Source organism: Staurois parvus, unplaced genomic scaffold (genome assembly GCF_062004578.1).
Source record: "Staurois parvus isolate SC_StPar_1 unplaced genomic scaffold, SC_StPar_1.0 ptg001981l, whole genome shotgun sequence".
In the NCBI taxonomy this organism is placed as follows: domain Eukaryota; kingdom Metazoa; phylum Chordata; class Amphibia; order Anura; family Ranidae; genus Staurois; species Staurois parvus.
The window spans coordinates 170,618-186,710 of NW_028319777.1; the positions used below are offsets into that span (position 1 = coordinate 170,618).

The 16,093-nt window shown below is 54.1% G+C and overlaps 1 protein-coding gene across 1 annotated transcript in view; it reads left to right on the forward strand.

Moving 5' to 3' along the window:
• Positions 1 to 11,914, forward strand: part of LOC149433085 (cholesterol 24-hydroxylase-like) — a 63,644-nt gene extending 51,730 nt beyond the window's left edge. Inside the window, exons 11-14 of the mRNA XM_089664675.1 lie at positions 2,648 to 2,732; positions 3,639 to 3,749; positions 10,876 to 10,964; positions 11,704 to 11,914. Coding sequence (XP_089520801.1) covers positions 2,648 to 2,732; positions 3,639 to 3,749; positions 10,876 to 10,964; positions 11,704 to 11,899 — 481 coding nt within the window. The 3' untranslated portion in view covers positions 11,900 to 11,914. The remainder of the gene's footprint in view (positions 1 to 2,647; positions 2,733 to 3,638; positions 3,750 to 10,875; positions 10,965 to 11,703) is intronic.
• The last annotated feature ends 4,179 nt before the right edge of the window (positions 11,915 to 16,093 follow it).

The following is a 16,093-nucleotide window of genomic DNA, read 5'->3' on the forward strand; positions in this document are numbered from 1 at the left end:
GTGATACTTTTTTTATTTGCACTAACATACAATTTTCAGGACAAGTTTTCGGGGTATGTCCCCTTCTTCAAGGTCCAAACAGTACTACGGACAGTCTTCAATTTGTTTCTGTCGCAAGTGCACTAATGCAGCTACAATCACCTCAAGCAACATGAAACTAAAATCAAGAACACGGGGACATGACCGTAAACTAACTGGAGGAAAGTTCAAAACTAATCTCAGAAACTACTATGTTACTGAAAGAGTAGTTGAGGCTTGGAACAAACTTCCAGCAGAGGAAGTGAGCCAGTCAACAGTAAATAGCTTCAAACATGCTTGGGACAAGCATAGATCTATACCCAGCAGGGAGGGGTGGAAGGACCATTTGGAAACTCGGGCACTGCCTGAGGGCCCGGGGTCCGTAGGGGGCCCCATGAGATGCCCCTGGTACCTTTTTCATAGGCTTTTTTGAGTTTGGGCAAGGACACAGGGGTCCCATGATCCCCTGTTGCCCAGGGGCCCCATGAGTTGTCAGTCCGCCCCTGATACCCAGACAAAAGACCCCCTTCCCCCAAAAAAATGGCCAGACTCAATGGACCACTCGGTCTTTTTCTGCCGTCACTTTTTTATGTTTCAAATAAATAGTGCAACAAACACAATTTTTTAAAAAATGTGAGACGAAAAGTACAAGACAAAAAGGTTTGTCAAAAAGTTCCCAAGCACCGTTTTGCCAGTAGAAAGTGCAATACTCAATCTGTCTTCCAATGCCAACCGTGTTCCACCAACGTGTGTAGTCAGCTAAGGCACTCACCAGAACACATGGGCTAACAAAGTAGCCAGCAGGCTTGTAAAATCAAAGAGATAATAGAACATAACTGCCCACCTAACTGATCCAACAGTTGATTTTACAAGCCTGCTGGCTACTTTGTTAGCCCATGTGTTCTGGTGAGTGCCTTAGTTGACTACACACGTTGGTGGAACACGGTTGGCATTGGAAGACAGGGATTGAGTATTGCACTTTCCACTGGCAAAACGGTGCTTGGGGACTTTTTGACACACCTTTTATCTTGTACTTTTCGTCTCACAAAGGGAGAGCTCCCAGGGAGCGCACAGCATCGCAGCACACAGATCGCTGTACGAGACCTCTGTGCGAGGTCCCGATTCATGTGATCACTGATTGAGCCAAGAGTAGTAAACAAGATGTCACTTCTGACATCATTGCTTACTACTAAGGAAATCTGTGAATGATCACCAAGGTCACAAGGTACAGAGCTATTCACAACAGCCTTGTACCATGTGACAAGCTGTGAACAATCACAGATCACACAGTATTTCACAATTGCAGGAATGCAGCCAGAGAGAAGGAAACATTATTGCTTTTGCAGCCTTTGTGTGTGTAAAAGCAATCCATGTAAAAAAAGAAAAAAATCATCATCCCCAAGTAGTACAGTGTACTGCTAGGGTGACAGTATGTTAAAAAAAAAAAAAAAAAAACAACAAATAATATAAAAATTAAAAAAATGTTTGAACAATTATTTTTGGTTATAAACTAATTTGTTTTTTTGTTTTTTTAATTTACTAAAAAGGATAGCTGAATACATTTTGGCCAAGATTTATGAAGAAAGATTATTTATTTGCAACATTTTAAAATAAAAATTTTTTTTTTCAAAATTTTTGGACTATTTCATTTATAAAATAAAAAAAAAAAATCCCAGTGGTGAATAAATACCACCAAAATAAAGTTTTATCTGCCTCAAAAAAATACTAAAAAATTCATATGGGTACAGTGTTGCATGACCGCGCAATTGTCATTCAAAGTGTGATAGCGCTGAAAGCTGAAAATTGGCCTGGACTGGAAGGGGGTGAAAGTGTCCGGACTGGAAGGGGGTGAAAGTGTCCGGGCTGGAAGGGGGGGAAAGTGTCCGGACTGGAAGGGGGGGAAAGTGTCCGGACTGGAAGGGGGGGAAAGTGTCCGGACTGGAAGGGGGGGAAAGTGTCCGGACTGGAAGGGGGGGAAAGCGTCCGGACTGGAAGAGGGGGAAAGCGTCCGGACTGGAAGGGGGTGAAAGCGTCCGGACTGGAAGGGGGGGAAAGTGTCCGGACTGGAAGGGGGGAAAGCGTCCGGACTGGAAGGGGGTGAAAGCGTCCGGACTGGAAGAGGGGGAAAGCGTCCGGACTGGAAGGGGGTGAAAGCGTCCGGACTGGAAGGGGGTGAAAGCGTCCGGACTGGAAGGGGGTGAAAGCGTCCGGACTGGAAGGGGGTGAAAGCGTCCGGACTGGAAGAGGGGGAAAGCGTCCGGACTGGAAGGGGGGGAAAGTGTCCGGACTTGAAGTGGTTAAAATCCCCATTAATTATTGAATGTTTTGATGCAATATGTATTAGGTGGCATGGCAATACACAGGGTCAGCGCTCACTTTCAGTTTTTGTTTATAGATCTAGTATCCTGGACATCGGAGTCTCAAATCATCGGATTCTCACAGAATCACACAATCTCTCAATTACCGGACTATGCCGTATTTAGCAGAGCAGGTGAAGCTGTGTACAGTCAGGAGATTTGGGATCCGGGTATACAGTGGAAGATTGGCACAATTTTTGGGGAACCGTTGCACTGCGGGGGGGGCTACCATCTCGGGTTACATGATTCTTACAGCATTCTACTGTTTTCAGGCTGCGGGAGGAAATAGATGACATCATCGGCTTTAAACGTGAAATCAGCTTTGAAGACATCTCAAACCTCAGCTACATGGCACAGGTAGGAGTCTCAGCTGATTACGGGGGATGGTCTCAGAAAATCCATCTCTGAAATGCTGGTGTGGGATGGATTTCAGACTGTCAGCATTCTGAAGTAAACACAGATTTCAATAGATAAAAGTGATAATAAATGTTTTTTTTTTCTTAAAAGAACAAACATGTCATACTTACCTGCTGTGTGCAGTGGTTTTGCACAGTCACCCTGATTCTCCTCTTCTGGGGTCCCCTGCTGGTGCTCCTGGCTCCTCCTTCCTGTCTAGTGCCCCCATAGCAAGTAGCTTGCTATGGGGGTACTTAAACAGGCTTGTTCCTGAGCCGCTGCACTGTGTGTCCATTCACACACACAATGCGGCTCAACCCCTTCCTCCCCATTCTCTCCTCATTGGCTCACTGGTTGTGAATGACAGTATTGAGAGCCAATGGGGACGGAGAGTCCCAGGAGAGCTGCTACTCTAATGCACATTAATGGATCGGGCTCAGGTAAGTATGGGGCGGGGGCTGGGGTATTGTGTGACTGTGATGGGGGCAGTGTACGCTCCTCTGATGCAGAGACTGATGTGACTGGCTCAGTGATCCCTGTACAGCACTGCGGTATATGTCAGAACTATATAAATGTATAATAATAATAGTGTGTGACTGTGGGGGGAGGGGACATTAGAGTGTAAGCTCCTCTGGTACAGATACTGATGGAACTGTGGGGGAGGGGACATTAGAGTGTAAGCTCCTCTGGTACAGAGACTGATATGGCCGGCTCAGTTATCTCTGTACAGCACTGCGGTATATGTCAGAGCTATATAAATGTATAATAAGAATAGCGTGTCACTGTAAGGGGGGGCAGACAACATTAGAGTGTAAGCTCTTCTGGTGCAGAGACCAAAATGAATTCTGTGCATCTCATCTTTTTTAGGTTCTGAAAGAGTCTCTGCGTCTTTACCCGCCGGCTCCAGGAACATCCCGTTATCTAAAAAATGATGAAGAGATTGCTGGAATCCACATCCCGGGTGGAGTGCCAATAGTTGTGAGTATAACCAGGATGCTGATGACCGGTGGATGGAGGAAGAATGCCCTGTGCCTATTCGCTCAATTCCCCTTTCCCTGTTTGTATTGCTGACAAGGCATCATGGAGTGTTCGGATAAAGCAGTCCGTTCTGAGCGGAAGGATGAGATTGGCTGCTGTAGGACTGTAGCCCCCCCATACATGAAGCCCAGCAGAGACCCTTCATACACCCAGCACTGCGGAATACCGGGGCTCTTTCTGCACTTTATTTTTTGCTACTGATATAATTCACAGCCTAGCAAAACACATGTCCAGCTAGATACATGGTACATGTGTGCCCACCGAGAGGTCACCTTCCCTCCTCCTAATGTTATATATCCAACCTTCTCCAGTCTCCCCTGTGCTTCCTACAGCCCAAAACTGTCCTCTGGATTCTAGAGATTTATACTGGAACAAATGTAGAATTGCACTGCATTTCTCCTTTATATACATACGGAAATTTTACTTGCTTTTGCAGCTGCCTCTTGACATTGAGGGGTTGAGTTTCTGAGCTTAAAGTGTTACTAAGCCCACAACAGTACAATCAGTCTGTAGATGCAGTAAAGCATGCTTGTTATACTCACTGGAACCTAAGGGGTTAATCCTCTGCATTGTGTAAAACCACTGGTTGATCCTGTCTTCTCTGATCCTCCTTCTTCCAGTGGCTCCCTCTTATCTCCTGAGAAGAGATATCGTGTGGAGTCACTGTGCACATGCTCAGTTTGTGTATTGCTAAAGAGGTGTTTTTGTTTTGTTTTTTTCTTGGGAGAGTGCCTTTGATCAGCACTGTCAAGACAGAGGTCAGGGATTCTGCATCCTCCTAAAGCAAAATTAAAACTCCTCCTACAAGTTTTAACCAGTGCTCTGCCAGACACTGATAGAAATCACAAGACCACTATATACTGCTGATGAGAAAAGGCATTTACCAGTTTATATTTACTAAAATAATTGCATTTCCATGTTCTGCGTACTGTGGGAGAGCAGATATAGTGAATGCGGGGTCTGGGGAGAGCGGATATAGTGAATGCGGGGTCCGGGAGAGCGGATATAGTGAATGCGGGGTACAGGAAGAGCAAATATAGTGAATGCGGGGTCCGGAGAGACCGGATATAGTGAATGCGGGGTCCGGGGAGAGTGGATATAGTGAATGTGGGGTCCGGGGAGAGTGGATATAGTGAATGCGGGGTCCGGGGAGAGTGGATATCGTGAATATGGGGTCCGTGGAGACCAGATATAGTGAATGCAGGGTCCGGGGAGAGCGGATGTAATGAATGCAGGGTCCGGGGAGAGCGAATACGGGGTCCTGGGAAAGCGGATATAGTGAATGCAGGGTCCGGGGAGAGCGGATGTAATGAATGCAGGGTCCGGGGAGAGCGAATACGGGGTCCTGGGAAAGCGGATATAGTGAATGCGGGGTCCGGAGAGACCGGATATAGTGAATGCTGGGTCCGGGGAGAGCGGATATAATGAACGCAGGGTCCTGGGAGAGTGGATATAGTGAATGCGGGGTCCGGGGAGAGCGGATATAGTGAATGCGGGGTCCGGGGAGAGTGGATATCGTGAATATGGAGTTTGTGGAGACCGGATATAGTGAATGCAGGGTCCGGGGAGAGCGGATGTAATGAATGCAGGGTCCGGGGAGAGCGAATACGGGGTCCTGGGAAAGCGGATATAGTGAATGCAGGGTCTGGGGAGAGCGGATGTAATGAATGCAGGGTCCGGGGAGAGCGAATACGGGGTCCTGGGAAAGCGGATATAGTGAATGCGGGGTCCGGGGAGAGCGGATGTGGTGAATGCGGGGTCCGGATGTGGTGAATGCGGGGTCCGGATGTGGTGAATGCGGGGTCCGGGGAGAGCGGATGTGGTGAATGCGGGGTCCGGGGAAAGCGGATGTGGTGAATTCCGGGGTCCGGGAGGAGCGGATGTGGTGAGTGCGGGGTCCGGGCGGAGCGGATGTGGTGAGTGCGGGGTCCGGGCGGAGCGGATGTGGTGAGTGCGGGGTCCGGGGGGAGCGGATGTGGTGAGTGCGGGGTCCGGGGAGAGCGGATGTGGTGAGTGCGGGGTCCGGGGAGAGCGGATGTGGTGAGTGCGGGGTCCGGGGAGAGCGGATGTGGTGAGTGCGGGGTCCGGGGAGAGCGGATGTGGTGAATTCAGAGTCGGGTCCGGGGAGAGCGGATGTGGTGAATGTGGGGTCCGGGGGGAGCGGATGTGGTGAATTCCGGGTCCGGGCGGAGCGGATGTGGTGAGTGCGGGGTCCGGGCGGAGCGGATGTGGTGAGTGCGGGGTCCGGGCGGAGCGGATGTGGTGAGTGCGGGCTACGGGGGGAGCGGATGTGGTGAGTGCGGGCTACGGGGGGGAGCGGATGTGGTGAGTGCGGGCTACGGGGGGTCCGGATGTGGTGAATGCGGGGTCCGGGGAGAGCGGATGTGGTGAATGCGGGGTCCGGGGAGAGCGGATGTGGTGAATTCCGGGGTCCGGGGGGAGCGGATGTGGTGAATTCCGGGGTCCGGGGGGAGCGGATGTGGTGAATGCCGGGTCCGGGGAGAGCGGATGTGGTGAGTGCCGGTTCCGGGGAGAGCGGATGTGGTGAGTGCCGGTTCCGGGGAGAGCGGATGTGGTGAGTGCCGGTTCCGGGGAGAGCGGATGTGGTGAGTGCCGGTTCCGGGGAGAGCGGATGTGGTGAGTGCCGGGTCCGGGGAGAGCGGATGTGGTGAGTGCCGGGTCCGGGGAGAGCGGATGTGGTGAGTGCCGGGTCCGGGGAGAGCGGATGTGGTGAGTGCCGGGTCCGGGGAGAGCGGATGTGGTGAGTGCGGGCTACGGGGGGAGCGGATGTGGTGAGTGCGGGCTACGGGGGGAGCGGATGTGGTGAGTGCGGGCTACGGGGGGAGCGGATGTGGTGAGTGCGGGCTACGGGGGGAGCGGATGTGGTGAGTGCGGGGTCTGGGGGAGCGGATGTGGTGAGTGCGGGGTCCGGGGGGAGCGGATGTGGTGAGTGCGGGGTCCGGGGAGAGCGGATGTGGTGAGTGCGGGGTCCGGGGAGAGCGGATGTGGTGAGTGCGGGGTCCGGGGAGAGCGGATGTGGTGAGTGCGGGCTACGGGGGGAGCGGATGTGGTTAGTGCGGGCTACGGGGGGAGCGGATGTGGTGAGTGCGGGCTACGGGGGAGCGGATGTGGTGAGTGCGGGCTACGGGGGGAGCGGATGTGGTGAGTGCGGGGTCCGGGGAGAGCGGATGTGGTGAGTGCGGGGTCCGGGGAGAGCGGATGTGGTGAGTGCGGGGTCCGGGGAGAGCGGATGTGGTGAGTGCGGGGTCCGGGGAGAGCGGATGTGGTGAGTGCGGGGTCCGGGGAGAGCGGATGTGGTGAGTGCGGGGTCCGGGGAGAGCGGATGTGGTGAGTGCGGGGTCCGGGGAGAGCGGATGTGGTGAATGCGGGGTCCGGATGTGGTGAATTCCGGGGTCCGGGGGGAGCGAATGTGGTGAATTCCGGGGTCCGGGGGGAGCGAATGTGGTGAATTCCGGGGTCCGGGGGGAGCGAATGTGGTGAATTCCGGGGTCCGGGGGGAGCGAATGTGGTGAATTCCGGGGTCCGGGGGGAGCGAATGTGGTGAATTCCGGGGTCCGGGGGGAGCGAATGTGGTGAATTCCGGGGTCCGGGGGGAGCGAATGTGGTGAATTCCGGGGTCCGGGGGGAGCGAATGTGGTGAATTCCGGGGTCCGGGGGGAGCGAATGTGGTGAATTCCGGGGTCCGGGGGGAGCGAATGTGGTGGGGTCCGGGGGGAGCGAATGTGGTGGGGTCCGGGGGGAGCGAATGTGGTGGGGTCCGGGGGAGCGAATGTGGTGAATTCCGGGGGGAGCGAATGTGGTGAATTCCGGGGTCCGGGGGGAGCGAATGTGGTGAATTCCGGGGTCCGGGGGGAGCGAATGTGGTGAATTCCGGGGTCCGGGGGGAGCGGATGTGGTGAATTCCGGGGTCCGGGGGGAGCGGATGTGGTGAATTCCGGGGTCCGGGGGGAGCGGATGTGGTGAATTCCGGGGTCCGGGGGGAGCGGATGTGGTGAATTCCGGGGTCCGGGGGGAGCGGATGTGGTGAATTCCGGGGTCCGGGGGGAGCGGATGTGGTGAATTCCGGGGTCCGGGGGGAGCGGATGTGGTGAGTGCCGGGTCCGGGGAGAGCGGATGTGGTGAGTGCCGGTTCCGGGGAGAGCGGATGTGGTGAGTGCCGGTTCCGGGGAGAGCGGATGTGGTGAGTGCCGGTTCCGGGGAGAGCGGATGTGGTGAGTGCCAGTTCCGGGGAGAGCGGATGTGGTGAGTGCCGGGTCCGGGGAGAGCGGATGTGGTGAGTGCCGGGTCCGGGGGGAGCGGATGTGGTGAGTGCCGGGTCCGGGGGGAGCGGATGTGGTGAGTGCCGGGTCCGGGGGGAGCGGATGTGGTGAGTGCGGGCTACGGGGGGAGCGGATGTGGTGAGTGCGGGCTACGGGGGGAGCGGATGTGGTGAGTGCGGGCTACGGGGGGAGCGGATGTGGTGAGTGCGGGCTACGGGGGGAGCGGATGTGGTGAGTGCGGGGTCCGGGGAGAGCGGATGTGGTGAGTGCGGGGTCCGGGGAGAGCGGATGTGGTGAGTGCGGGGTCCGGGGAGAGCGGATGTGGTGAGTGCGGGGTCCGGGGAGAGCGGATGTGGTGAATGCGGGGTCCGGATGTGGTGAATTCCGGGGTCCGGGGGGAGCGAATGTGGTGAATTCCGGGGTCCGGGGGGAGCGAATGTGGTGAATTCCGGGGTCCGGGGGGAGCGAATGTGGTGAATTCCGGGGTCCGGGGGGAGCGAATGTGGTGAATTCCGGGGTCCGGGGGAGCGAATGTGGTGAATTCCGGGGTCCGGGGGGAGCGAATGTGGTGAATTCCGGGGTCCGGGGGGAGCGAATGTGGTGGGGTCCGGGGGAGCGAATGTGGTGGGGTCCGGGGGGAGCGAATGTGGTGAATTCCGGGGTCCGGGGGGAGCGAATGTGGTGAATTCCGGGGTCCGGGGGGAGCGAATGTGGTGAATTCCGGGGTCCGGGGGGAGCGGATGTGGTGAATTCCGGGGTCCGGGGGGAGCGGATGTGGTGAATTCCGGGGTCCGGGGGGAGCGGATGTGGTGAATTCCGGGGTCCGGGGGGAGCGGATGTGGTGAATTCCGGGGTCCGGGGGGAGCGGATGTGGTGAATGCCGGGTCCGGGGAGAGCGGATGTGGTGAATGCCGGTTCCGGGGAGAGCGGATGTGGTGAATGCCGGGTCCGGGGAGAGCGGATGTGGTGAATGCCGGTTCCGGGGAGAGCGGATGTGGTGAATGCCGGTTCCGGGGAGAGCGGATGTGGTGAATGCCGGTTCCGGGGAGAGCGGATGTGGTGAATGCCGGTTCCGGGGAGAGCGGATGTGGTGAATGCCGGTTCCGGGGAGAGCGGATGTGGTGAATGCCGGTTCCGGGGAGAGCGGATGTGGTGAATGCGGGGTCCGGATGTGGTGAGTGCGGGGTCCGGGGAGAGCGGATGTGGTGAGTGCGGGGTCCGGGGAGAGCGGATGTGGTGAGTGCGGGGGTCCGGGGAGAGCGGATGTGGTGAATTCAGAGTCGGGTCCGGGGAGAGCGGATGTGGTGAATGTGGGGTCCGGGGGGAGCGGATGTGGTGAATTCCGGGTCCGGGCGGAGCGGATGTGGTGAGTGCGGGGTCCGGGCGGAGCGGATGTGGTGAGTGCGGGGTCCGGGCGGAGCGGATGTGGTGAGTGCGGGCTACGGGGGGAGCGGATGTGGTGAGTGCGGGCTACGGGGGGAGCGGATGTGGTGAGTGCGGGCTACGGGGGGTCCGGATGTGGTGAATGCGGGGTCCGGGGAGAGCGGATGTGGTGAATGCGGGGTCCGGGGAAAGCGGATGTGGTGAATTCCGGGGTCCGGGAGGAGCGGATGTGGTGAATTCCGGGGTCCGGGGGGAGCGGATGTGGTGAGTGCCGGGTCCGGGGAGAGCGGATGTGGTGAGTGCCGGTTCCGGGGAGAGCGGATGTGGTGAGTGCCGGTTCCGGGGAGAGCGGATGTGGTGAGTGCCGGTTCCGGGGAGAGCGGATGTGGTGAGTGCCGGTTCCGGGGAGAGCGGATGTGGTGAGTGCCGGTTCCGGGGAGAGCGGATGTGGTGAGTGCCGGGTCCGGGGAGAGCGGATGTGGTGAGTGCCGGGTCCGGGGGGAGCGGATGTGGTGAGTGCGGGCTACTGGGGGAGCGGATGTGGTGAGTGCGGGCTACGGGGGGAGCGGATGTGGTGAGTGCGGGCTACGGGGGGAGCGGATGTGGTGAGTGCGGGCTACGGGGGGAGCGGATGTGGTGAGTGCGGGGTCCGGGGGGAGCGGATGTGGTGAGTGCGGGGTCCGGGGGGAGCGGATGTGGTGAGTGCGGGGTCCGGGCGGAGCGGATGTGGTGAGTGCGGGGTCCGGGCGGAGCGGATGTGGTGAGTGCGGGGTCCGGGCGGAGCGGATGTGGTGAGTGCGGGGTCCGGGCGGAGCGGATGTGGTGAGTGCGGGGTCCGGGCGGAGCGGATGTGGTGAGTGCGGGCTACGGGGGGAGCGGATGTGGTGAGTGCGGGCTACGGGGGGAGCGGATGTGGTGAGTGCGGGGTCCGGGGAGAGCGGATGTAGTGAATGCCTGGTCCGGGGAGACTGGATGTAGTGAATGCCGGGTCCGGGGAGAGCGGATGTAGTGAATGCGGGGTCCGGGGTTTAGTAACACTTTAATGTCCATCAGTTTTGGAAGCATACCTCCAGTGTGTCAACTATTTAAAGGGACATTAAACATGGATTTCGGCTTTAATTCTACTGAACGACTACATCATATATGTCAATTTTTATTTAGTTCCACATTAATGTTGGGATTTTGCATTACACCAATCTTCACGAGTTTCTTCTTTCTACCAGCAGCCAGACTGGGTAGTAATAATGTTATATTAATGATGAAATCAAATGTAGAATTTTAGATCGGATTTTATTTTGAGATGTCCTACTTTTTTCCTTATATTGGACTCTGTGTCTGAGGTGACTTTTATTGCTTTTTATTTATTACATCATTGCCACCAACCAAATCACAACTGTCTCCAGTTCAACACGTACATCATGGGTCGGATGGAAAAATTCTTCCCAGATCCCTTTAAGTTTGACCCGGAAAGATTCCATCCTTCTGCTGCAAAGTGAGTAACAGATAAAACTTCAGCTTTGATAACCTCCTTCTTATCTGTTTATATTTTGGCTTTCCTGGCCCCTCCTTCTTCATCAACATGCTAATGACCATTCTTAACAAAACCTTTGTGTTCATTATATACCTTCTTTTACTCAGTGATTTTATCACTGCATCTCTGTGCTTCTCAATGCAATGTGGGCAGATTATGGCTGGTTGGAGGGGCCAGCAGGGTGCTGTACACAGCTTCCTGAAAACATCACTGCACCCTGTCTCAGTACTTCTCTCAAGAACCCTCAGTCCTGAACAAGCAGTGGGATGGCTGTTGGGAGGAGTTATGGAAATCTTACAATGCCTTGATGCATGGGTGTCAGTCTGGGGGAGTGGGGCAGGCCTGCCTTAATGCATGGACACTGCCCAGGGGCCACAGGTGCATGAGGGGCCAATGATTATCTTGTATTATATCAAACGTGGTAACTGTCCTGGATTTGCTGGGACAGTCATGCTTTTTACTAAGCTGTTGCAGGATGGCCTGGGAGGAGTTTTGCAAATATCAAAATGCCCTGATGGGTGGGTGTCAGTCTGGGGGAGTTGGTGCATCCTTGTTACTGCCCATATATAATGCTGGCCCTCCATCATTCAAAGAACTGAAATCCAATGAATGAAAGGGGTGAGTAAAAGACAGGCTGGGGAGGAAAGAACTTGATGATGCTGGATGTTTTCATGCCTTTTGTATGTCTTCCGTGTTGCAGGCCATACTACTGTTACTTCCCCTTTGCGCTGGGTCCGCGCTCCTGTCTGGGCCAGGTGTTTTCTCAGGTACGTCAAGTAGAATGGGTGATATTAGGTTTCGGCTTGTACAGTTCACAATCCATAATTGCCCCGATTCTAGATCTGTACAATTCCAGATATATCTGTGTGCAAAGATTCAGACAGATCAATATCTGAGACCCCATTACCTCTCCGGCCGTGCACACTGCTTCTATGAGACGGAAATGGAAGAAATAATATTGTATAAAAGGGAGTACGGGGCTTCTTTACATATAATAGCACAGCAAGCGGTCCTCTCTTGTATTAGGAGAGGTATAGACTCCAGAGAGAGAGAGATCATATCATCCCCCCCGGTACAAATCATTAGTAACACCTCATCTGGAATACACAGTTCAGTTTTGGGCACCAATTCACAAAAAGAACATTGGGGAACTGGAGGAAGTACAGAGAAGGGCAACCAAACTGATAAGAGGCATGGAGGAGATCAGCTATGAGGAAAGATTAGAGGAACTGAATGTATTCTCTACTGAGAAGAGGAGATTAAGGGGGGATATGATCACCATGTATAATACATAAGGGGGATATGATCTCCATGTATAATACATAAGGGGGATATGATCTCCATGTATAATACATAAGGGGGGATATGATCTCCATGTATAATACATAAGGGGGGATATGATCTCCGTGTATAATACGTAAGGGGGGGGGGGGGAGATATGATCTCCGCGTATAATACGTAAGGGGGGGGGAGGGAGGATATGATCTCCGCGTATAATACGTAAGGGGGGGGGAGGATATGATCTCCGCGTATAATACGTAAGGGGGGGGGGGATATGATCTCCGCGTATAATACGTAAGGGGGGGGGGATATGATCTCCACGTATAATACGTAAGGGGGGATATGATCTCCACGTATGATACATAAGGGGGGGGGGGGGGGGGGATATGATCTCCACGTATGATACATAAGGGGGGGGGGGGGATATGATCTCCACGTATGATACATAAGGGGGGGGGGGGGGGGGGATATGATCTCCACGTATGATACATAAGGGGGGGGGGGGGATATGATCTCCACGTATGATACATAAGGGGGGGGGGGGGGGGGGATATGATCTCCACGTATGATACATAAGGGGGGGGGGGGGGGATATGATCTCCACGTATGATACATAAGGGGGGGGGGGGGGATATGATCTCCACGTATGATACATAAGGGGGGGGGGGGGGATATGATCTCCACGTATGATACATAAGGGGGGGGGGGATATGATCTCCACGTATGATACATAAGGGGGGAGGGGGGATATGATCTCCACGTATGATACATAAGGGGGGGGGGGGGGGGATATGATCTCCACGTATGATACATAAGGGGGGGGGGGGGATATGATCTCCACGTATAATACATAAGGGGGATATGATCTCCACGTATGATACATAAGGGGGGGGGGGGATATGAGCTCCACGTATGATACATAAGGGGGGGGGGGGGGGATATGATCTCCACGTATGATACATAAGGGGGGGGGGGGGGATATGATCTCCACGTATAATACATAAGGGGGATATGATCTCCACGTATGATACATAAGGGGGGATATGATCTCCACGTATGATACATAAGGGGGGATATGATCTCCACGTATGATACATAAGGGGGGGATATGATCTCCACGTATGATACATAAGGGGGGATATGATCTCCACGTATGATACATAAGGGGGGGGGGGGGGGGGATATGATCTCCACGTATGATACATAAGGGGGGGGGGGGGGGATATGATCTCCACGTATGATACATAAGGGGGGGGGGGGGGGGATATGATCTCCACGTATGATACATAAGGGGGGGGGGGGGATATGATCTCCACGTATAATACATAAGGGGGATATGATCTCCACGTATGATACATAAGGGGGGGGGGGGGGGGGATATGAGCTCCACGTATGATACATAAGGGGGGGGGGGGGATATGATCTCCACGTATGATACATAAGGGGGGGGGGGGGGATATGATCTCCACGTATGATACATAAGGGGGGGGGGGGGGGGGGGGATATGATCTCCACGTATAATACATAAGGGGGATATGATCTCCACGTATGATACATAAGGGGGATATGATCTCCACGTATAATACATAAGGGGGATATGATCTCCACGTATAATACATAAGGGGGGATATGATCTCCACGTATGATACATAAGGGGGGATATGATCTCCACGTATGATACATAAGGGGGGGGGGGATATGATCTCCACGTATGATACATAAGGGGGGGGGGGGGGATATGAGCTCCACGTATGATACATAAGGGGGGGGGGGGGGGATATGATCTCCACGTATGATACATAAGGGGGGGGGGGGGGATATGATCTCCACGTATGATACATAAGGGGGGGGGGGGGGGATATGATCTCCACGTATAATACATAAGGGGGATATGATCTCCACGTATGATACATAAGGGGGGGGGGGGGGGATATGATCTCCACGTATGATACATAAGGGGGGGGGGGGGGGGGGGATATGATCTCCACGTATGATACATAAGGGGGGGATATGATCTCCACGTATGATACATAAGGGGGGATATGATCTCCACGTATGATACATAAGGGGGGGGGGGGATATGATCTCCACGTATGATACATAAGGGGGGGGGGGGATATGATCTCCACGTATGATACATAAGGGGGGGGGGGGGGATATGATCTCCACGTATGATACATAAGGGGGGGGGGGGGATATGATCTCCACGTATGATACATAAGGGGGGGGGATATGATCTCCACGTATGATACATAAGGGGGGGGGGGGGATATGATCTCCACGTATGATACATAAGGGGGGGGGGGGGATATGATCTCCACGTATGATACATAAGGGGGGGGGGGGGGATATGATCTCCACGTATGATACATAAGGGGGGGGGGGGGGGATATGATCTCCACGTATGATACATAAGGGGGGGGGGGGATATGATCTCCACGTATGATACATAAGGGGGGGGGGGGGGATATGATCTCCACGTATAATACATAAGGGGGATATGATCTCCACGTATGATACATAAGGGGGGATATGATCTCCACGTATGATACATAAGGGGGGATATGATCTCCACGTATGATACATAAGGGGGGGGGGGATATGATCTCCACGTATGATACATAAGGGGGGGGGGGGGGGATATGAGCTCCACGTATGATACATAAGGGGGGGGGGGGGGATATGATCTCCACGTATGATACATAAGGGGGGGGGGGGGATATGATCTCCACGTATGATACATAAGGGGGGGGGGGGGGGGGATATGATCTCCACGTATAATACATAAGGGGGATATGATCTCCACGTATGATACATAAGGGGGGATATGATCTCCACGTATGATACATAAGGGGGGGATATGATCTCCACGTATGATACATAAGGGGGGGATATGATCTCCACGTATGATACATAAGGGGGGATATGATCTCCACGTATGATACATAAGGGGGGGGGGGATATGATCTCCACGTATGATACATAAGGGGGGGGGATATGATCTCCACGTATGATACATAAGGGGGGGGGGGGGATATGATCTCCACGTATGATACATAAGGGGGGGGGGGGGATATGATCTCCACGTATGATACATAAGGGGGGGGGGGGGGGATATGATCTCCACGTATGATACATAAGGGGGGGGGGGGGGATATGATCTCCACGTATGATACATAAGGGGGGGGGGGATATGATCTCCACGTATGATACATAAGGGGGGGGGGGGGGGGATATGATCTCCACGTATAATACATAAGGGGGATATGATCTCCACGTATAATACATAAGGGGGGATATGATCTCCACGTATGATACATAAGGGGGGGATATGATCTCCACGTATGATACATAAGGGGGGATATGATCTCCACGTATGATACATAAGGGGGGGGGGGGGGATATGATCTCCACGTATGATACATAAGGGGGGGGGGGGATATGATCTCCACGTATAATACATAAGGGGGGATATGATCTCCACGTATAATACATAAGGGGGGGGATATGATCTCCACGTATAATACATAAGGGGGGGGATATGATCTCCACGTATAATACATAAGGGGGGGGATATGATCTCCACGTATGATACATAAGGGGGGGGATATGATCTCCACGTATGATACATAAGGGGGGGGATATGATCTCCACGTATGATACATAAGGGGGGGGGGGGATATGATCTCCACGTATGATACATAAGGGGGGATATGATCTCCACGTATAATACATAAGGGGGGATGTGATCTCCGCTGTGTTTCTCTTCTTGCTAAAAAGCATTTTAACCTTCATAAATATCTCCTAAT